This window comes from Aspergillus terreus, genomic scaffold (assembly GCF_000149615.1).
Source record: "Aspergillus terreus NIH2624 scaffold_11 genomic scaffold, whole genome shotgun sequence".
NCBI classification, from domain to species: Eukaryota; Fungi; Ascomycota; class Eurotiomycetes; order Eurotiales; family Aspergillaceae; genus Aspergillus; species Aspergillus terreus.
The window spans coordinates 1,005,132-1,026,361 of NT_165934.1; the positions used below are offsets into that span (position 1 = coordinate 1,005,132).

General features: G+C 53.4%; 6 protein-coding genes across 6 annotated transcripts; 3 read left to right on the plus strand and 3 right to left on the minus strand.

Annotated features, from left to right (window-relative positions):
• Nucleotides 1–686: 686 nt before the first annotated feature.
• On the plus strand, nt 687–1,707 carry ATEG_07789 (uncharacterized protein; the record flags this gene model as incomplete). Its single annotated transcript, XM_001216410.1, has 4 exons — nt 687–928; nt 1,026–1,268; nt 1,315–1,458; nt 1,500–1,707. 4 exons carry the CDS (start codon nt 687–689, stop codon nt 1,705–1,707), a joined length of 837 nt encoding a protein of 278 aa, XP_001216410.1.
• Nucleotides 1,708–2,782: 1,075 nt separating this feature from the next.
• eglD (putative endoglucanase) lies at nt 2,783–3,865 on the minus strand (the record flags this gene model as incomplete). The annotated part of the gene is made up of 1 exon (XM_001216411.1): nt 2,783–3,865. The coding sequence occupies one exon, from the start codon at nt 3,863–3,865 to the stop codon at nt 2,783–2,785; it is 1,083 nt and encodes a 360-aa protein (XP_001216411.1).
• A 4,439-nt stretch (nt 3,866–8,304) lies between these two features.
• On the plus strand, nt 8,305–9,939 carry ATEG_07791 (uncharacterized protein; the record flags this gene model as incomplete). Its single annotated transcript, XM_001216412.1, has 1 exon — nt 8,305–9,939. The coding sequence occupies one exon, from the start codon at nt 8,305–8,307 to the stop codon at nt 9,937–9,939; it is 1,635 nt and encodes a 544-aa protein (XP_001216412.1).
• A 1,250-nt stretch (nt 9,940–11,189) lies between these two features.
• On the plus strand, nt 11,190–13,117 carry ATEG_07792 (uncharacterized protein; the record flags this gene model as incomplete). The annotated part of the gene is made up of 8 exons (XM_001216413.1): nt 11,190–11,274; nt 11,319–11,518; nt 11,580–11,726; nt 11,919–12,187; nt 12,235–12,297; nt 12,345–12,501; nt 12,557–12,730; nt 12,782–13,117. The coding sequence occupies 8 exons, from the start codon at nt 11,190–11,192 to the stop codon at nt 13,115–13,117; spliced, it is 1,431 nt and encodes a 476-aa protein (XP_001216413.1).
• Nucleotides 13,118–13,338: 221 nt separating this feature from the next.
• ATEG_07793 (Kha1p) lies at nt 13,339–16,168 on the minus strand (the record flags this gene model as incomplete). Its single annotated transcript, XM_001216414.1, has 4 exons — nt 13,339–14,811; nt 14,864–15,526; nt 15,584–15,949; nt 16,028–16,168. The coding sequence occupies 4 exons, from the start codon at nt 16,166–16,168 to the stop codon at nt 13,339–13,341; spliced, it is 2,643 nt and encodes an 880-aa protein (XP_001216414.1).
• Nucleotides 16,169–16,695: 527 nt separating this feature from the next.
• ATEG_07794 (uncharacterized protein) lies at nt 16,696–20,560 on the minus strand (the record flags this gene model as incomplete). Its single annotated transcript, XM_001216415.1, has 10 exons — nt 16,696–18,550; nt 18,607–18,979; nt 19,054–19,158; nt 19,339–19,540; nt 19,589–19,817; nt 19,868–19,920; nt 19,996–20,055; nt 20,134–20,377; nt 20,426–20,484; nt 20,558–20,560. 10 exons carry the CDS (start codon nt 20,558–20,560, stop codon nt 16,696–16,698), a joined length of 3,183 nt encoding a protein of 1,060 aa, XP_001216415.1.
• Between the last annotated feature and the right edge of the window lie 670 nt (nt 20,561–21,230).

Below are 21,230 nucleotides of genomic sequence, written 5' to 3' on the forward strand. Positions count from 1 at the left end.
AAGCGTGACAGGATTCAATGCGACGAAATCCTTGTCTGGGGGTGATTTGCGACGGAGCCATGGTGGTGATGTCGGATGCGATGACTTCAGTGATGATGTCACCGCCAGATTTAGCTTTCCTATATAGCCCGACATTTCGCACACAGCACATTATGTCTACGGAGTACTCCGTAGTCAGCAGTGGGCATTCCTCGGAATGTCACCGGCTAGCAGACCCTGATGCTCCTTGGCTCTGGTGGACGCCGTGGGGCATGTCTTAGCTGCTGTTCGGTGTCTTGCAGTGCTTCCGATTGACCCGCTCACCTATACACCATCTGCCGAACTGAAGTATAGGATGTCCATTGAGACATCTCATGATTTAGAAGCTACTAAGAAAGCCTCTATTGATGTACGTCACTCGGTCCATCCCCTTGTATACGCTCTCACATGGATGTGTAGGCATGGATATGTTTGGCCGGGCTTCAGATCCTATATTCGGTCACTGTCGTCTATGCCCGGCACATGATTTAGCTTAGGAACCAGATCCTGTCGTCTGTCGATAGTCGTATCATCTGTCGGACTAGTCCGTCGATGTTGATAACGATGCGCGGGGTCAGTGACACCCCGTCTGCGCATCGCATGAGATAAGATACAACTATAAATATCCTAAGAGGCGGCACATCGCTCCTCATTGCTCTATGTGCAACATGTCTCCGATAAAATTACCAAGTGAGACCCCTCCAGCTCAATACGACGTGATAGTCGTCGGTGGCGGCCCTGTAGGCCTCGTACTAGGCTATCAGCTTGCCAAATTCAACATCTCAGTATGCGTCCCCGAGAAGCACGACAAGGAAAGCGGGGGCAGCTATGGCCGCGCCATTACGCTGTTCCCTCGCACGTGTGAGCTGCTCGAGCAGCTGGATCTTATCCAGCCGATGCTCCAGCAGGGGTTTGCCTGTAGGAGTAGTGTTACTTATAAAGACGGCGAGAGACAGTAATATCTTGTACCGTTTCCTTCTTACGAAAGCCTGTTCTAACTATGATAGACACCCCGGACGCGTCTGGACGTTCATGGAAAACATCACCGGCACGGCCTTTGATTTCGCCCTCGTCCTCCGACAGATGTATACGGAGGCTATCCTGCGCGAGAAGCTGCAGACCGTCGGTACTGCGTACTATCCCGCGACAGAGTGCGTGGATTATGAGATTGACCCCGACGCGGGGAATAACTACCCTGTTACTGTAACATGCATCGACCATAGAACACAGAGTAATATCATCCTGAAGGGGTAAGTAAACACCACCAAACCCACCGAACAACCACTAAGTGAAAAGGAAATACCTCGTCGGCGCCGACGGCGGCCGAAGCTTCGTCCGAAAGCAAGCCAACATCCCGTTCGATGGCGACACGTCCGAAGATCAATGGATACGAATCGACGGGATAGTCGAGACCGACATGCCCATCAGTCGGGCATACGGGTAAACACCGTGCTTCGTGGACTTTGGCGTACAGCTGACAGACCCAGCGCCATAGAAAGCAAGACCCACGGGAACGTCTTATGGGCGCCTCTTGACCATGGCGCAACGCGCATCGGCTACGCATACACACCGGAAATCGCCGCCAGATACCCCGATGGAGTCACCCAAGAGGTTGCAGAGACGGAGGCCATCCGCGCGATGGCCCCGTTCCATGTCCGGTTTACCGAGGTGCATTGGTGGACGCTGTGAGTTTCCTTCTTTATTTACCCGGGACCTCATCCAGCTAAAGCTATGCCAGCTACAAGATCAGCCAGCGCATGGCTCGCACATTCTCCTCCGGCAAGCACATCTTTCTCTGCGGCGACGCCGCGCACACACATAGTAGCGGTGCAGCGCAGGGACTCAACACCGGGATCCACGATGCAGTCAACCTCGCCTGGAAACTAGCGCTACAGATCCACGGGCTTTCGCGGCCAGCCGTCATCGAGACATACGCCGCCGAGAGAAAGGAGGCCGTCGAAAAGCTTATCAACTACGACAAGGACATCGCCCTGCTCATGACGCACAAGTGGCCGTCCTGGTACCAAGGGGATTCTACCGCCGACCCGTATGTGGTCCTTGGGGAGATATTCGACAAGGCTGCGTCGTTTAATACGGGTTTGGGGATTTCGTATGCGGAAAATGCGATTAATAGGTCTGCCTCTGTGCGGATAAATCCTGCGTCTGGGAGTCGGGCGCCGGATGTGGAAGTTGTGATGCCGGGCCTCCTTGCGAGGATACGTCTCCACCAGGTCTTGCGCAATGTTGGAGCGTTCCAGGTGCTAGTGTTTACTGGTCGTTCGGAGCAGCGTCAGAAGGCCTTGCTGGATTTTCGGGGGTATCTGGACCAGAACAGCGACTTGTACGGCCATAAGGCTATCAGGTGGTTCACCATTACCCCTGTGATTCAGTGCTCTGCGTATGAGGCTGTGGGCATGAACCCGTTTGGCGATACATACTTCGACCCGGACGGGCGGGCACATGTGGAATACGGAGTCGACATAGAGCAAGGAGCTGTAGTGGTAGTACGGCCTGATGGGCTTGTGGCATTTGGGTGTGATATTTCGGGGCCGAGTATCCGGAACTATTTCGAGGATATACTGCAGTTCTGAGATGGGAACATGCGTCACACAGTCTACAATGTAATCTTGTGCCAGGATGAATGGTAGCTAATCGAATTAGACTAGACTTGTCTGATATCTGTCTAAAGTCATATCAACAGTGGCTAGGACAACGCCATCTATCCAACACGCCTATCTCCGCCGTACAAATTGACAGGCTATATCTAAGCCTTAACGCACTGGTGGTAGTAGGGGTTCCACTGCTTGCAGGTCAGACCGCTCTCGCAAGTGGTGCTGCCAGAGTAGTTCATGCCACCGCACTGCGCGTACATCTTGACGACACCGGTGGCGGGGGCGGTGGCGGAGCAGGAGCCAGAGCCGGAGTCACCGGCGCCAGCCGTAGCCGTGGCCGTGGGCTTCGCAGACGTGACGAGGGTAGTCGGGGCGGCAGCCTGAGTCGTGGAGGTAGCGGGCTTCGCAGACTCGGTCTGGACAGGAGCAGCGGTAGTGGCCGGGGCCTTGGTGGAGGAAGCAGAGGCGGCGGAGGTGGCGGCAGGTGCAGCAGCGGTGGTCTTGGACGATCCAGAGCTGGAACCAGAGGAAGAGCCATCCCAGACGGCCGGGCCGGGGATGGGGTAGCTGTCGAAGGAGTTGTAGATGTCGAACAGAATGCCCGGGTCGGTGGCGGTGTAGGTGCCGGGGATGGAGACACCCTCAGGCAGGGTCTTGGAGCCATCGGAGGTGACCTTCACCTGCACACACTCCATGTAGAGCTGAGCGCCGCCCTCGCGGTTACCCTCGTGCAGGGCAATGATCTCGGGGCGGAACAGATACTCGCCGGCGGGCACATCGGGGACGGTGATGGAGTGCTTGCCGCGGTTGGCAATCAGAGTGTCAACAGCCCATTTGCCGTTCGAGTAGCCATCCTCGGCGATCTTGACCCAGCCGCTGCCGGCGGAGCCCTTCTCCGTGGGGGCCATGTAGACCATGACGGGGCCCAGGTGGGAAGAGGCAATGATGTCGTCCGAGGCATCGCGGCTGTTGTGGTGCCACTCGAACGTGATCTTGTCACCGGCCTTGACGTCCAGGGTTTTGGCGGCCGCGGTAGCGCCGTTGACGTTGCAGGTCATGTCCTTCGAGGTGACATCGGTGACGGGGCTGTTGTTGGGGGGAGAACGAATGTAGCCATCAGCAGTGTTGCCCAGGCCCTGGTCCTCGTCGTTGATCCAGACAGCGAAGACGGTGGCGTGGGCGTTGACCAGCTTAGCAGCCGCTGCCAGAGCGAGCAATCCGAAGGAGGTCTTCATGTTGATGAGTAGAGATAAAGAATGTGGGTGTCAGCTAGGACGAAGGAGTGAATAGAGAATAGAAAGAGAACGAAGCAAAGTGAATGGAATGCACAGCTTTCCCTGGTTGAAGAAGCAGCAGAAACGTCTCTGCAGCCAGACCGCGGACGTTATATACAATCGCTGCGCATGCATCGACATCGCGCGATGGAGCCCGTGAGATGAAAGAAGCCCTGCCAAGAGCGTCGTTTCATATATACACTAGTTCCTCCATCGGCTTCATCTAATCCGCTTGGCTTCATTCGTTTCTCCGTCGGCTCATTGGCCGAGATCCAGCGTTCTGATGCCTGGAATCCCTCGACTGGGTCTATAAGCTGACCACAATCGCTTCGGACTCCGGCCTATTCCCATCCCTGCAGGGGAAGCTCGGGCAGTCCCTGATTGACGCCGGCGAGGGATACAGGATTTCCTCTTTGGGCCCGCAACGGTCGTCTTGGCATCGTTTGGGATATCAATTCCGTTTCAGCCATCAGATAGTCATTGCGCTGGCTCGTACTAGCATATATTGGTGGCGGCACTGCAGGCATCTCGGCTCATTCCACGGAGGGGTCTCCTTTCGAATTTATCCTAGCCGCTGACTTTAGCCGTGGACTCGTATAACCCGATGAGCAGAGGCTTACTTACAGTGTACTACCTCGAACTCGGTCTAATGTCTAGATGTGAGCTGAGGCGCCGAGGGCGTGGGATTCCGATCTGATCGACACGGGGTCCATCATACTGTCGCAAACATCAGTAGTGTTAGGAAAATATCGAGGCGATTGGCATTTAACCGAGGGTATTATGCAGGGACTTGTTTCTGCTCCATTCAATAACCACCACCCAACTGTCTCTAACACTGAAGAACTAGTTAGGGGTCTCGCCGGTCCCTTGCAAGCTTCTTTTCTGTCGGCTTCTCTCCGAGAGTGAGACAGGAGGAAAGAAGGGCTCTCTGTGTTGTCTCCACTGACCCGGCGCATCGGCTATCTCTCAGAAGAGAAATCCTCCGAAGCCATCCGTCTGAGATCAATATCCAGACCGACGTTCATTGGCCTGGAGACTGCAGTGGTGGTTTCATAGGCGCCGTTGGCTGCTCTCGCGCAGGAGGTGGTAGCACTATAGGCGGTTATCTGGCTAGTCTGCCAGCGATCCCTGAATTAAGGGACATCAACAGTTCCTCGATCCCTGCTCCTGCAGCGACATGCCTAAGAGAGATTATTCGCAAAGTTGATGGCTGAAATCATGGTCACGGCCAGAAGTATGCGGTGTGCTTCTAGGCATATTGATTACCAGCGAGTGAATATGCGACAATATTCTCGCAAATCGCATTCCAATTCACGTCAATATGCACCAAGCCGAAGGTGCTCTTCCGCTCTATCCCTATCATTGAGGACTGACTGCTGGTTCCTGGAAGGACTTCATCTATCCGATCGCAAAAGTCGTCTTCTGCTCAATATCCCTCAGTCGAAAGATTAATAGATCGATACTTATGTTTAGCAGCCTATACGCCAGGGTCATCTTTGTAATATGCCTACCTTTCTCCTCTGCCTTGATGATTGGGCACGACGCCGGCGAATACTCCAACAATCCCCAACTCCCAAACCCTTCGTTCGGTCAGATGGCCACTTTGGCGCCGATACATATCCAGCGAAGACTCCCCGTAGCTGGTGCCTAAATCCATGAGAATAGACGCCTATTTACGCCACAAGGTGTGGGATGGTAGGCTTCCATCACTGTGATCTCGCTGGACTAACGCTCCTGGAGGCAGAGGACCGTCTGCAGCACAAGTCATCCATAAATATCCGCCCAGTACCGAACCGCCTCGACTCATGAGTATGGCTCAAAGCTATTCTTCGATACTTTCCTGTTCAATAATGTGAATACGACGAGCGTCCTGACGTTGCGATCACCCGTTCCACCGAGTCGCTGCATCATTCCTTGCACCGCAGCTGAAACTGAACCACCTCTTCATACCCGACTCGACATGGGCGAATACCCATCTGTGCGGTCACTTACGCCCTACCGTGGATCAGCTATCTCTAGGAGATACAATCCGTCAATATCGAGACAATGTCTATCAGGGCTTCGCGACTGTGATATCGACGGTGAGCGAGGGCCATCCGCCCTTTCTGTGAGAGGCTCTTCGTTGACCCCGTGCGATCACCTCAGTCAAGGGAAGTGGGAGGGTGCTCTGCATCTCGTCTCCCGCGACGCTTGTCCACACGCTGCTGTTCCTAGCTATCCGCTCGCATCCGAGCTATGAACGAAACGCACCAGGAGACTAGTCGCCCATAGTGATGAGATCGGGATACTCGGCATGGCTGGACCCATTCGTGCCAACAGCATTTGTAGAGGACGGAGGTCAATGTTAGTTGCGCGGCGCAGGCTATTTGCAAGTCCTAACTGGACTTGTTTTGTGATTGTTCATCTGTAGTCTTACTCGTAGGCTGTATCTTTTTCATAAAAATGAGCGCCATGGCTGATGGTGACGTCTCTTCCTCGTTGATTCAGGGCGCATGACACAACCTGGGGTAAATAGGCCATCCTGAACTACAACCTATGAAGCTTGCTGTTTTACTCGTGGCGGCAGTGGTTTCACTGGGATATGGTTGCCACCTTAGACCTGTGTTGAGCATAGGTGGACATATGATCGAATCGCACCTCGCGATATATATTCCGTGATATATACAGCGATGTATCCCTGCTGGACAAATGCCTTCTCATGATCGGGATGTCTCCATATTGATCGCATGATGTATACTTCCTAGTTATTTTCCTGATCAAGCATGTTTCGTATGGTATGACGGATGGCTATGGTGTAGAAGAACGGCGAACCCGATACAGAGTCAAGTTTCATGCTTAGAAATCTAGCATGACTGTCGATGTCATGCGCCACGTGAAGATAACATGCTTCTCGGATCCGACAACAGGGTTCTGAGCAAACTCTACAGAAAACTTGACACCTTTTGATAGATAGTACCGTAGTAACCGAGTACTCTTGGTGGTAAGTCCAGTCCAACTTCCAAGTCCAATGGCAGATGGAGAACTCGATCGACTACGTAGACGGACCACAGCATGACCGTTTTGTTAGCTTTAAGACTTCTCGGTTGACGCCATTCCAAGGCACTACATTCAGTCCCTTATAACCGTCTCCGATCCGATGTCCGCAATGCGGCAAGATCTCCCAAGACAGGAAAAAGGCCATCAGACCGTTCAACCCATTTGGCAATGCGGTCAGTGACTGCATACTGGATCGATCTGCTGCATGCACTGTGCGCCAGCCATATTATGCGAGGAACTCCGTCCGCTCGGTGAAGCACCCATACAGAAACACCCATATATCCGGGTTATCCGTCTAGCAGGCTAACCAGCCAATGTGCAAGTCACTAACATCGGATGCTCACGATGCACGCAACCGATTTGGAGAAGGCACTATTAATAATTGGACCCCAACGACGTGGCGCGCCGCCTTCAAAGTTTTACGATGGGGCTGACAGCGTGGACCCGGACGGACGAAAGGGGTATGCACGGAGTATCTCACCGGCAACGATGCTGTATTGTACCTGGCCGAAAGAAAGAGATCGATAGTATCTGTATGTGAATGCTGAAGGTTCCGATGAGTTCCTGGAACACACATCCCGATAGACGCGCCCCAGACCTATATACCAGGGACATCTTCAGATCTGGTTCTCTCCAAGATCGACGCGCAAGCGAGATTCCCCGAGGTCGACCCGAAGATACACCCCGGGCCGACCGAACTGCTGCGTGGGATGAGCTCCATGGGGTGGCAATGTGCCCTCCGAACCGGTCCGACGGACACGTTGCATAGCCCTTTACTGCATCGGGATGCCGAACCGGCCTTCGGCGTGGGATGATCTAACTATGGAGCAGCGGCTCGGGCGAGTTCCGAACACGGCCAGGAGACAAAGTAGCACGATTTAAGGTGCAGGTACAGAGCATAGCGACAGGGATGGTGGATATAATGATGTAGCGGGCGAAATTGCCTGAGATATGGTGGCGTGCAGGTAGAGTAGTGGTGTAATGCAGGTTTTTGCCAAAGTCAGGCCAGGAAAGTGAACCCTAACATATTGAGCATCCAACTTCACCGACCCACCGGTAGCCTCACACTATCACCCGACTGCACGAGACGGAGGAGCCGTAGAAGCCGTGGGGAATGCCGAATACGGCGTTTGGATGCTGAGGGCAGTGAATAATGGGTCGTTGGAGATCTCGTTGGCTGCGTGCTGCGCAAATTTCTCCTAGAATTCCTTTCAACGACGCCCCAGACAATGCCATGACGCATCAGGTGCCATGGAGAATCGTCTTTTTATATAGCCTAGCCCATTCTCCCCATTTGCTTCCCCTTCTACTCCATCTCTCACCCCCCTTCTCCTCATTCTCTACCCCAGGGCTCCATATCCAACATGAACAAGGAGAAAGATAATACCCTGCCTGGCGTGTTCTCACACACTGAGAACACCGCTGCTGAGTCTCACTTCCACGCTGTACCAGAGTCAGGCTGGGTGGTTGGCGGCCAGCATGCTGAGAAAGTCGCAGACGACACCTCCACATCCTCCCAGGAAGCCCTCACGCAGGTTTTCGACTTTGACCTTCCTCTAACGCTGGCTCGAAAAACTGTCCAAAATGACAAGCAGTACATCGTGCTCGACTTTGCCCCCGGCGACACGGAGAACCCGTTCAACTGGAGCCAGGGCAAGAAGGCGTTCATCTCGCTGCTCCTCTGCCTCATGACCCTCTTCATCGGTCTCGCCACGACAGCCTACAGCTCCGGCATCTCGCGAATGTGCGCCGACTTTGGTGTCTCGGAAGAACTGGGCCAGCTGGGTCTGTTCACGTTCAACTTCACCTGCGCTCTGGCGCCTCTCTTCCTTGCTCCCTTCTGCGAGCTGGCCGGTCGACGCGTCGTCTACGTCGGCGCCTACGTCCTCTTCGCAATCATGTTCATCGGACTCTCCCTCGGCAAGAACATCGCCACCATCCTCGTCTGCCGCGCGCTGCTGGGTCTCTTCGGTTGCGTGGGCACAATCCTCGTCGGGGGCACCTTCGGTGACATGTACCGGCCCGAAGAGCGTGCCATCCCCATGGCGGCCTTCTCGTACGTCGCCATCCTCGGCACCGTCGGCGCGCCCATCTACGCCGGCTTCATCGACCAGGCCATCGGCTGGCGCTGGGTGGAGGGCGTCCAGGGGCTGGCCAACATCCCGCTGGCGATCGTCATCATCTTCTGCCTCCCCGAGACCCGCGGCAGCGTCAGGCTGGCCAAGCGCGCGAAGCTCATCCGCACGCAGACCGGCGACGAGCGCTACGTCACGCCCAACGACCTCGAGGCCCCCGACATCAAGACCATGCTGCACAACTCGTCCGTCAAGGCCTTCAAGATGCTCGCCACCGAGCCCGTCGTCTTCTTCTTCGGCCTGTGGATCAGCTTCGCCTGGTTCCTCACCTTCCTCTTCCTCTCCGTCATCCCCATCACCTTCCAGGAGAAGAAGGGATGGAGCGAGGGCATGGCCGGCCTGCCGTACATCTCGCTCTGCATCGGCACCACCGTCGGCTTCGCCCTGAACTTCCTGCAGATCCGCAAGTACAACTCGCTGGTGGCCAGCGGCGATAATCAGGCGCGGCCCGAGGCCCGCCTGTATGGCGCCATGTATGGCGCCGTGTGGCTGCCCATCGGCCTGTTCATCTACAGCTTCACGCAGTACGCCTTCATCCACTGGATCGCCCCGGTCATCGCGCTGGTCTTCATCACCGTCGGCATCTTCTTCATCTTCGAGTCGTGCTACAGCTTCACCTCCGACTGCTACGGCGAGAACTCGTCGTCGGCCATCGCTGGCCAGGGATTCATGCGGAATACGCTCGGTGCGGTGTCGCCGCTGTTCGCGTCGCAGTTCTTCCACAACATGGGCAGCCAGTGGGCGGGTCTGCTGCTGGCGCTGATCGCGACCATCCTCACCTTTATCCCGTACGTGCTGTTTGTGTATGGCCCTCAGCTGCGGAAGCGCTCCAAGCTGGCCTCGCATATTACGGGCGCGTCGTGATGCGTTGGGTTGATTGCATTTACATGGTGATTGCATTGGCGTCGTTTGAATACATAGACAAACAACAAGAAACTGGCTTTCTGGTATTTCATTATGGCTCTGAAGGATTGGGCTGGCCTCATGAATCACCTCTCCTGGCATGGATTTGATGAGATGGAAATACACTATTGCATTGATGAATAGCATAATCAGTACCATCACGATTCAGCATAACATTGGCAGTAGTCATGGCAGTTGAGCCGAGATCGTAGACCCGCCACTGGCGCTACTAGTAAATGCGGTCGATATATTGGCTTTGGCCATACCGCTCTTGTAACTGTTGAGTCCCAGTAGGCGAGCGACATCGGATATTCTCCGTTCTGACTGCTGAGGACTATTATTCAGACTGTCAGATCATGGTCCAGAAGGTGCTTTATCGTCAATCTACATAGAGAAGCAATAGTCTAGCACTAGGAATATATGATTTCGTGTCATATACTCTCTCCCCGTGTTTTCCTTTCCATTCAGTGCTCCTTCCACTCGCCTTTGCCCTAAGCAGCCTAGTAGTATAGAACGCCATGCATGGGGATAAAGGGGATAGCAAGAGAACAAAGAAATCGTTATAATAAACGATTCCACTCTGAGGATCATTTTAGTATTCCTTCCAGCCTGTTTGCCAATAGTCATCGTGAGCAATGGCTCAAAGAATTGTCCCTAGAGCAACTCCCCACTACAACAACCCAGCGAAGCATGAGAATCAACTTGGCATACTTCTACACCTACCAAGCTCTTAGCACTGGCAAGATCGACTCCATCAGATCATGGATCCCACGCCAAGGAACGCAACGATGGATGCTACTACGGGTGGCGTAGCACCATACGCGGGATACTACTCCTAGGTAGTACCGTCCCCCTCGACCATCCCGTTGCGGACTATCCGTTCCTAGACATCTCGACGATGACGTCGAGGCGCCAGAAAGCGCACAAAAAGGCATCTCTACACGCCGATCTTGGTCTTCTTACCGCTTTATTGCCGCTTCGGGGCTAGACGCTTGCGGGGTAGCGGGCATCTGGGGAAACACGAGGCAACGAGAGGCTCCGACTGCCCGACTGGGGGTTCGGTCTTTGTTCCGGCCGGGGTATCATTGCCCGACGCATCATGACTCGTGCTGTAGTACATCTGTAGTATGAGACCTAGGTATATAAGGGACGTCCGGCGGAGACACGCGGTGTTCCTCCGTCTGTACATTTTTCTCGTTAATAGATTCATCATGGTCAAGGTTGATATTTTCCGGCCTGGGTTCGTCCTGCAGGCGGCGATATGGACGGCCTGTGGCATGGCCTTTATCCTGTTTGGTATGCGCATCGATTGCGTTGCGCGCATGTGCTAATGGACGCAGGATACGATCAGGGCGTGTTTTCGGGCATCGTCGAAAACGAGGACTTTCTCGGCACCATGGGCCATCCGGGCGATAGTCTGCTGGGCATCATTGTCTCCATCTACAACCTGGGTTGCTTCTTCGGGTGCATCGTGAACTTTCTCGTTGGCGACTGGCTGGGCCGACGGAGGGCCATGTGGCTGGCCATGGTCTGGGTTGTTGTACGTGGACAGAGTAAATGGCTGGCTGGCTCTGGTGCAGCGCGCTGACAATATGCCCTAGATCGGTGCCACGCTGCAATGCTCCGCGTACAGCGTCCCGCATATGATGGTCGCCCGGTTCGTGACCGGCATCGGAACGGGCATTGAGACCTCCACGGTGCCGATGTATCAGGCCGAGCTGTGCGAAGCGTCCAAACGAGGCAAGCTGGTGTGCAGCGAGCCGCTTCTCGTTGGAGTCGGTATCGTCATCAGGTATGATAATAATGGTCTGTGGTGTCGCTGGCCAGCTCTAACCGGTGCAGCTACTTTTTCGATTACGGAATGAGCTTCGTCGGGGGGCAGATTGCGTGGAGATTGCCCATCGCCTGCCAGATGATCTTTGCTTTTGTATTTCTCCCAGCCTCATCTTTGTGATTGTCGTCTAACTGTCCAGGTCGTCATCCTCCTCGTCTTTGGCCTCCCCGAGTCGCCGCGGTACTGCTACAAAGAGGGCCGCAACGAGGAAGCCCTGCAAATCCTGAGCGACTTCTACGGCCGACCAAAAGACGACCCAAAGATTCTCGCCGAGCAAGCCGAGATCCTCGAAGCCCTTGCCATCGAAACCAAGCATGGAGAGTACAAGTGGCGGAACATCCTCAAGCGCGACGAAGTCTGCACCGGCCAGCGAGTGTAAGCCCTCACCCTCACCCTGTCCAGCCTTCCACACCCTCTAACAGAGCCAGTCTCCTCGGATACGGCATGCAATTCATGAACCAAGTCGGCGGCATCAACCTGATCGTGTACGCTCCCCTTCCTCCTAACACCTCCCCATCTAACACCCCCGCAGCTACTTCATCCCCACCGTGCTCAGCACCAACGTCGGCCTCAGCAAGAACCTCTCCATGATCATCGGCGGCTGCGTGCAGATCATGTTCGTCGTCGGCAGCTTCTTCCCGACCTTCTTCGTCGACCGCGTCGGCCGCCGCCAGCCCATGATGTGGGGGGTCGTTCGGGCTGGGCGTGTGCATGATGATGGTGTCGATCCTGCTGAGCTTCAAGGGCAAGGCGAACGAGCACGCCACCTCGTCCGCGTCCATCGCCTTCTTCTTCGTCTACATGCTCATCTTCGGCGCGTCTGTCAACTGTATCCCGTGGGTGTACGTGCCGGAGATCTTGCCGCTGCATGCCCGGGCCAAGGGCACGGCGATTGGGATTTCGTCGAATTGGATCTGGGTATGTAATCTCCCTGTTTGTGTAGAGATGAGGCGGTGCTGACTGCGATAGAACTTTTTTGTCGTCATGATCACGCCGGTCATTATTAACCGGCTGCAGTGGAAGGCGTATCTCATCTTCATGTGCACGAATTTCGCCTTCGTCCCGCTTGTGTATTTCTGTTATCCGGAGACGGCGAAGCTGACTCTCGAGGAGATTGATTTCCTCTTTAATAACCCGGAGAAGAGTGCTGTGAAGCTGTCCAAGGAGCTGCAGAAGGAGCGGAGGCGCGGCCAGGGACGCAGCATCGTTGTGGATACGGGCATCTTGCGCAATGCGAGTGTTGCGTCCCAGGGTGGGCAGGAGAAGAAGCAGAGTGCTTCGGAGGAACAGGTCGAGGAGGTTTAGTTGATTTGGTATTCTGTCGATGGAAGCGACAGCTCTAGGAGATTATGGCTAGAGATGTCTACGAGTAACGATCGCTTTGTCTCTAGCTTTGACTCCAACTGCTTCGACAGCATTGACCCGTTGATCTTGATGGAAAATATATTCAGAACAGACGTATATCTGAAACATCGACCCTGTCACCTATCCAAAGAAATATATAACAAGAAGGTGTAATATGACATCTACCCTACCCGACCAGCCTGCAGAATAAGAACGTTGCCGATGATCCTATTCTCCGTGCGTACCATGGCTTGTCCAACTGCTCCCAGAGCTCTACTCGTGTCACCACCGACCTCGTCAGATGAAGCATTGATATCCGTCTCAGAACCCACCCGGTTGTTGCGACGTCCAACAACCACCAAATTCCCAGCCTTGTGGGTGGACTTGCTCATTTCCTCCTTTGCGGCCGACACTGCCAGGGTAACCGGGTCCTTCTCCTTCTTGGTGGGCGAAATCCGCTTGAAGACCACCCGCGACGCAAGGGGTTCGGCCAACGAGTCCTGCAACGCCCCTACAAAAGCAGAATCCGACTCCGGCCCCAAGGGCGACTGACTTGCTGCAGTCTCGTTGCTTGCGCCTGCAGGACTCGACTCGTCGCTCGGCGAAGCCCCTTGGTACAGCGGGGCATCGATGTGCACAATGGTAGCGGTCACTTGATCGTTCTGTGCTAGTTGGAGGACAAACCGCAGCGCATACCGATCGTCGTCGCCGCCAAAGAACGGCAACACAATATGATGGGACAAGGCAGCCGAAGGCGCACTGTTCCAGACTGAACTGCGCACACTCATCGCGCTCAGGGACCGCCGGGACAAAAGGGGCCGCCGAGAACTCCTCGTGTACACGCTTCTTTCGATGAGAACTCCCACGCTGCACGGCGACTGACCGAGAACACTCGAGACGAAATCAGTGTAGGGGCCATTCACGAAACGACGGGATTCATCCACGCCGAGTCCGCTTTGTTGCTCGCTCATTGCACCGCTCTCGCTCCACGGGATCAGAAGCAGGTCGCTGGATTCCTCGCGGCACATTCCCACAACGGTGTCAGCGAATGAGTACTCCGGAACGACAGAGACGCCCGCCATGAGGGAGATGTCATGCCATTGACCAAACGCGCGGAAGGTGTTCACCACAGGATCCCAGAGAGAATATTCGTCAATCTCTGATACCTTCATGACACTAGAGTCACGATCCGTTAGTTCCATCAACCGCACTCCGTGCACCCGCAGAGCTGGTTCTTCGACTTCCGTCGCGGCGGACTCTTCCGCCGCCGGTTCAGGGGAGGTGGTCAACGACTTTTTCTTATCCGGGTGCACTTTTGCAGCTGGAGGCTGAGCGAAGCGGTTAGGCCCTAGAAGAGCGGCAAGGGTACAGATGCTCGATAGCCCATCCAGGCGCAGATACACCAACACCTTGCGAACTGCACTAGAGTTCAATTGATCCTTGGCGACGGCAACACTATCCACACGGCCATCAGGCTGGATCGGATTGCCATTCCAGTCGATCTCTCCGCGTCTCCAGCGTTCCACTTTGATCTGGTACCACTTCGGATACAGCAGGGTGGTCAGTGGGGTGGTCGCAAAGGTGGTGACCAACGCCATGACGACAAACATGGTAAATGTACGGATACTCAGGATGTTTGCTTGCAGACCGATGTTCTGGCTCGTGTCAGTAGGCGATTATCCGGGAGGAGACAGTGGTCGGGCATACCAGTACGATCAGTTCGACCAGACCCTTGCAGCTCATCAAGACCCCAATCGACAGGCTTTCTCTCCACAGGAGACCACACAACCTGGAGGCTAGCGCCCCTCCAGCGACCTTGGCAATAAAGGCGATCGCGATAACTCCGACGACGTAACCCCACACGGTGCCATCATTCAGCAATCCGAGGTTGGTCTGCAGTCCAGACAGGGTAAAGTATAGAGGAAGGAACAGAGCGGCAACGAGATCTTCGATCTTCTCCGTGAGCTTGATCGCAAAACCGCCTTCATGGGGACACAGCAGCCCGATCAGGAAACCGCCAAAAATGGCATGGATTCCAATGACCTGGGTGAAAAAGGCAGATGCGAGAGCAATCAGCAGTGTCAAGGCGACAACCGACTGGCTAGGCCCCTTCTGCAAGCTACCCGTCCTTGCGAGAAAACGAAGGAACAGAGGCCGAAAGACCAAGACTAAGACGAGCACGTAACCCACAGCCACAAGAAGGACCCATAGAGCTGTCAGCCCGGATCCTGCATTGACCAGTGCGACACAAAGCGCGAGGAGGATCCAGCCGACAACGTCGTTTCCCACGCCGGCAGAGAGCACGATGACACCGACATTGGTTCCAAGCAATTTCAGCTCGGTCAGAATACGGCACAGGACGGGAAAGGCCTTCGAACCAGTAAGCAATACGACATCCACGAAACGAGATGTTCACCAGATACATACCGTGATGGCCATGGCGATACCGATGAACAGTAGATAGGTGCCGAAATCGATAGGGACCGTGTCTGGCTCATTGCGAAAGGTATTGTACAGACCATACGAGATGGCGCATCCAAACCCGAATGGCAGGATCATGCCCGCCGCCGAGACACTGGCCGCCACCCGCCAATTGCTGACCAAGAAACGGAGGTCGGTTTCCAGCCCAACCAGGAAGAGGAAGAGAACCAGCCCCAAGTTGGCGACCAGATTCAAGTTGGGGAGGGACGCGGTCGGAAAGATGGCCTCTGTAAAGCCTGGGATCCGGCCCAGGACGGACGGGCCCAGCAGGATACCGGCGATGACCTCCGCGATGACTCGGGGTTGACGAATCTTGGAGAGCGGCCAGTGCAAAGCCCGACAGAAGATGATGATGATGGAGGCCTAAGCACCATTGGCACATGCACCTACATCACATGAACGGAAGAGACGCCTGACCTGGATGATAAAGATGACAATGGGGTTCTTGGGATCATAGTGAGATGGGTTGCCGCCTTCGAGAATGCCACCCTGAGGGGGGACATCGCCGGTAGAGTTGGAGGAGGCAGCCATGGTAGCAAGACCCGGCCGACGGCCTGACCTGATGAAGGGAGGGATAGTGTAGCTGGATAGACAGAAGAACAGAACAAATGGTTCAGGAGAAGAAGAAGGATGAAGAGGAGAAAGGAAGAGGAGGTCGAAGGATGATGCGAAATGACAGCTGACGGAAACGGCTTAGCGGGATGTGGGGTAGTTCGCCCTCATGTCTAGGTAGAGTATACAAAACCATTGTCACCATGATCGTTTGTGGTCTTTCCACGGCGCGTTGGTGTCTTAAAAATACCAGGAAGGCTATACTTAATTTATTTTAGGGCCATTTCTATAGTTACAGCTATTAGTGTCTCTCTTACACTGGGCACGTACACTAGATAAGTAGACAAAAATATATAAAGAAAGCCCGGATGTAGCCTCGTAGATTACTAGTCAATAAGATAACCTTATTAACTACCTAGGTAAGTTATGAGACGAACAGAGATGCATCTTAGCTAATCGTGCTGTATGAAGAACGCTTCCCCTCTACGCCCCCCCCCCCCCGGGGTTCAGCGGGCCGAATCTGTTTTCCTGTCATCGTCCTGATCCAAGTGCACGGCTCTCCTCCTGGGGTGCTTATTGACTACCCTCATGAGGTCGAAGACGTCCATCTTATCCTCGTGGGTACCAATGATGCTGACCAACACTTTCTTGTACGGGTCGATGCGGTACGGCTGCAAAAGATCTATTGAATCTTGCGATTTGCTGATAACCGCAAAATGCAATGTCGTCCATCCGTAGTCATCAATAGCAAGGGGGTCAGCTCCATATTCAAGTAACGCTTTGATTCTCCCGGCATCTGAACTCTCTGCCGCAAGATGCAGAGGGCTGACATTCTCTCTCCCTCTGACGTTCACGGATGCCCCATAACCCAATATCAACCGTAGGGCGCCTTCTCCTTGGCCACGGTGGTAGGTCTCGTCTCTCGGATCCTCCAGCTTCGTTTCTTCCCAAGTGAATCTAATCATAGTGCGTTCGGAACTTTTCCGTTTCAAGGCTCTGGGAAGAAACCGTTCAACGCTGCGAGTCACCCATTCAGGATTGCATGCTAGATGGAGTGGAGTATTCCCATCCGCATTCCGGAGATCGATATCGAGACCCATCTGTACCAGCACTTCAATAGCCTTCGTATGTGCACATTTCGCTGCTAAATGGAGTGCTGTTTGTCCAGTTCTGGACTTGCCATGAAGCGCCGCACCATTCTTGATCAAGAGCCTTATATTTGTACCGATGTCATAAAGCTTGTTCTCGCCTCCGAGTATCAATGCGTGTAGCGGATTGTCCCCTCGGTCATCCATCGTATTGACGTTTGCGCCTAGCTCCAAGGCGAGCTGTATGCTTTTTGTGTTCCCTGAACGGCATGCGAGATGGAATGCTGTCGTTTCGTTAACAGGAGCGTTGATGCCTCCATACCGAGCGACGAGTGATTGAAAGATATTCTCGTAGCCATACTTTGCTGTGTTGAAGAGGAAATGATGGGCATAACCTTCATGGTCCCACGTATCTCCCCACTTCGTAAAGATCATTTCAATGAAGTTTTGCGTGACAAGAGCCATGGCTTTCACAGTTTGAGGTTCGTCAAATCGCACTCCTTTCGTAATTAGAATGCCTATTTCTTCTGCCTGCTTGTGGTTGATGGCATGCGAAACACACTCCCCAAGATCGTTTTCCAATTCCAGGGCTCCACCACACTGCATCAGATCTCTAAACATTTCAGTATTACTTCCATTGAGGCAGAGAACCAAAATGCTGGACCAATAACTCGCTGACTTGTCGATTTTGCTGCTCGAACTCAGAATACTTTTCACCGAGCTGGCATCCCCGCTCCAAACAGCTGCAGTAAGGGCACGTGACGGATCCAGGGTAGCGTATTTGAGCTTCGCTGCCAAAGACCTTGTCCATTTCGTCGAAGTTTTCTTGGACCTAGCTGTTGTGGGCAGTACTTGCATATCCTGCGCATACACAGAATTATGCCGAGTGGTACGTATACTGTCATTGCTAGAAGCAAGATTGGACGCTCCTAGTTCCGTGGTTGGGATAGACTCGGCTCCGTCGTCTACCTGAGGTGCGTCGGCTGGGTGGTTTATTCTGGATCTCTGGCGTGGTTCCTCTTGGGATTCCAAGTCAATCCTTCCCGCCATGGCGGCATTTATCAGCCATTTTTGGATGTATTCGCGTTGCTCCGAAATTATGTCTGGCGGAAATCCCGCGCTGACCAACTCCGAATGTATCACCTGCCAGTCATCGCTACCGGATATTGAACGGCTCGAGAGATGAGATGACAGGACTGAAAGGTTGTCATCGCCACCGTTCATTAGGCCTATAAGGTCTTCCAGCTTCTGTGCTAAATCATTCATAGACCGGCTGTCATATCTAATTAGGCGGCTGCTGGCTGAAACTGGAGGGAAATTTTAACACACCTGGCAATCTTCTTGTTCAACAACGTAAGCCTTGAAATGTTAGACTGGATGTTGGATCTGAGCTCTTTGAGACCATAGAACTCTTCATAGGACCTGACATTGTCCCATTGAGCTCGACTATTCTGAGGCATACTCTGGTATACATCCAAGGTGGATTGAAAGTTTTCGAGCGTTCGGCAACAGTCCTGGAGAAGAGTTTGAATCTCGTCGGCGTTGCTGGATGAGTATGTGTCCGTCTCTAGCCTGTCTCTAAGGATGCGAAGACCCAAGTACATGCTGGAAACATCCGATGCTGCCTCAGCGATAGCAGCTGATGATGAGCGTTCACATAAGCGGTAGACTTGCCATGCGAGCTCAGGGGCATCCAGGAGATCTATATTTTTATAAGTCTTCGTTGTGTCGCAGGAAGTGGACTGTGGAGTACTATACTCCTATGGATGGGCTTACTTAGGGTATATCGCCCATGAGTGCCAGCATCCAATGGTTTCGGATGCTGCATAAGGAGGCTTGATAGATCAAGTCCTCCTTGCGTCACATTGCGGATGTATACATCTGAATCGAGCCCGAGAATTAGACACTGAAAACAATTCAAAAACTCCGTTGAGGGGTCCAAGAAGTCCAGAGAACCAGAGCCTGGGCGGCAACTACCATAGCTAAGTCTCAGTTGCTTCACTTCCCCATTGTATTCTTGCATTCAATTCTTTGTTGGACGGAGTCCACCTTCTAACCTACCTGTCTCATTGATCTCATTTGGTAAATCCACCAAGGCGTCAGCACAGAGCATTTGCAAGTTGCGTTCCACTTTGCGATAGTTATCCACATCGGCTTGGATACGCATATCAAAGCGACACATATTGCTGTGATCAGCGTTGATACGCAGCTGAGTCTCACAGTTGCCTGGAAGCCCAAGGACTGCCGAACTGAATGGCACGACCTTTTCAAGTTAATAGCACAGACATTAATGGAGGAATGGTAGCTATACATCACCGACACCCTCATAGCATGACAGGATCTTGTACTGGTTCAACTGGTGGCGAAATGATTCGCTCAACAGATCAGAAAATAATGTTTCTCCCTCGAGTATCTCGATGATCTTCGAAGAGGAGACAAATGGCAAAGACCGCGCTATTCTTGCACAAGCCATGCCGAGTCCAATCTGCACATTCCTCGCTGGGCCAGAATGCGGAGTTCCAAAGAACACTAAGGCGTGTCTAACTGAACGGTGAGCGTCAATGACAACAAGGCCAGTGCGGTGTCTTACGTTGCCTCCTTGATTCCTCTGTACTTCTCGTTGGCCCAGGCATTCACCAAAGCCTATTCATAAAAATGTCAGACACTTTGGGATACTTTATTCTTCTGTGATTTGAGGGTGGGAGTTTGGGGACTTACCTGTTTGATCAGGATTCCGCCCAGGCTATGTCCAACCAGGATAATTGGGATGTCTTTTTTCTTTTCGCACAAGACCGAAGTTAGCATCAGGTCACGATACGCAGGGATAATCAATGAAAAGAAGAATTAGCAACATACCATTTGCCAGCGCTCACCATATATCTCATCCAAGAGTTGATTGGCCTCACCAACAAAGCTGTCCTTGGCCGAACCAAAAACGGGGATGGAGTTGTATTCGTATAGATAGATTCGCGCATTCGGTTGAGCCTTTGCGAAGCAATCGCGAAGCCAGAGGCATCCTTTCTCTTCGAGGGGCTTTCTCCAAGTGTTGAATGCGTGATCGGAAGAACCAAGGGGATTCAAACCGTGCACCGCAATGATACTGTGTCTTTTTAGCCAGGGCAATATCTATGCCGGCTTCGTGTCTTACTCTATCGCTGGGGTTCCTGTCCCATCTTGTCCTGTGCCCGCTGCGAGTTGCCGAAGAGACTATATCATGACTCTGCTGTTAGAAGGAATACAGTTGATTCTCGTTCATTTGCCAGGGAAGGGAAGGTAATACCATAATAACGGGAAGAGAGTTTCGTAGCCGTTATCTCCTCCAACAGTCACTGTGTTGGGAGCTATCGAAGTCGGGGAATACAATGAGTCGGAAAACATGGCAAGGAGGAAGTCTCCGACTGACCCCCCAGGTATTTAAATAGGGGCAGCGACATCGGGTCGTAAACAGGGGGCTAGATTTTGACGCTAAATTGAAATGGGTCTTACTACTGGGGATTGTGACGCTGTATCGACCAACTGATGGGATGATAAACCCAGCGGATTTTCTGATCCTGGGTTAGGTATTCAAGTAGTGAATGGCTTCCTCACCCGGACAAGAGGAAGGCCAAGGAGGAGTCGTCACATACACTGACCTTCATTGTTACTGGGAACAAGTCGAGGGAAAGTGACCCTGCAAGCGAATCTGGCCTGAGAGGAGACGTGGGTGCGGAGTCCAGATTGCGGCGCAGGAGCTGAACAGCAAAAGAAGGTATAGCGCGCTGAGTGCCCCTCAACGTCTATGTACACCCCTGCCACGGAGTCCTTCCCTACGTCGAACAGCCGAACTTCCGTTGTGACCCTCTTGCGCCCGCCGTAAAGATCGATGAGCTCAAATCAGCAGCGACAGGACGGCTACCATTCACCTTTGCACAGCTGCAGTTACTATTCCGAGGATGGAGAACAGGTCGTTTTCG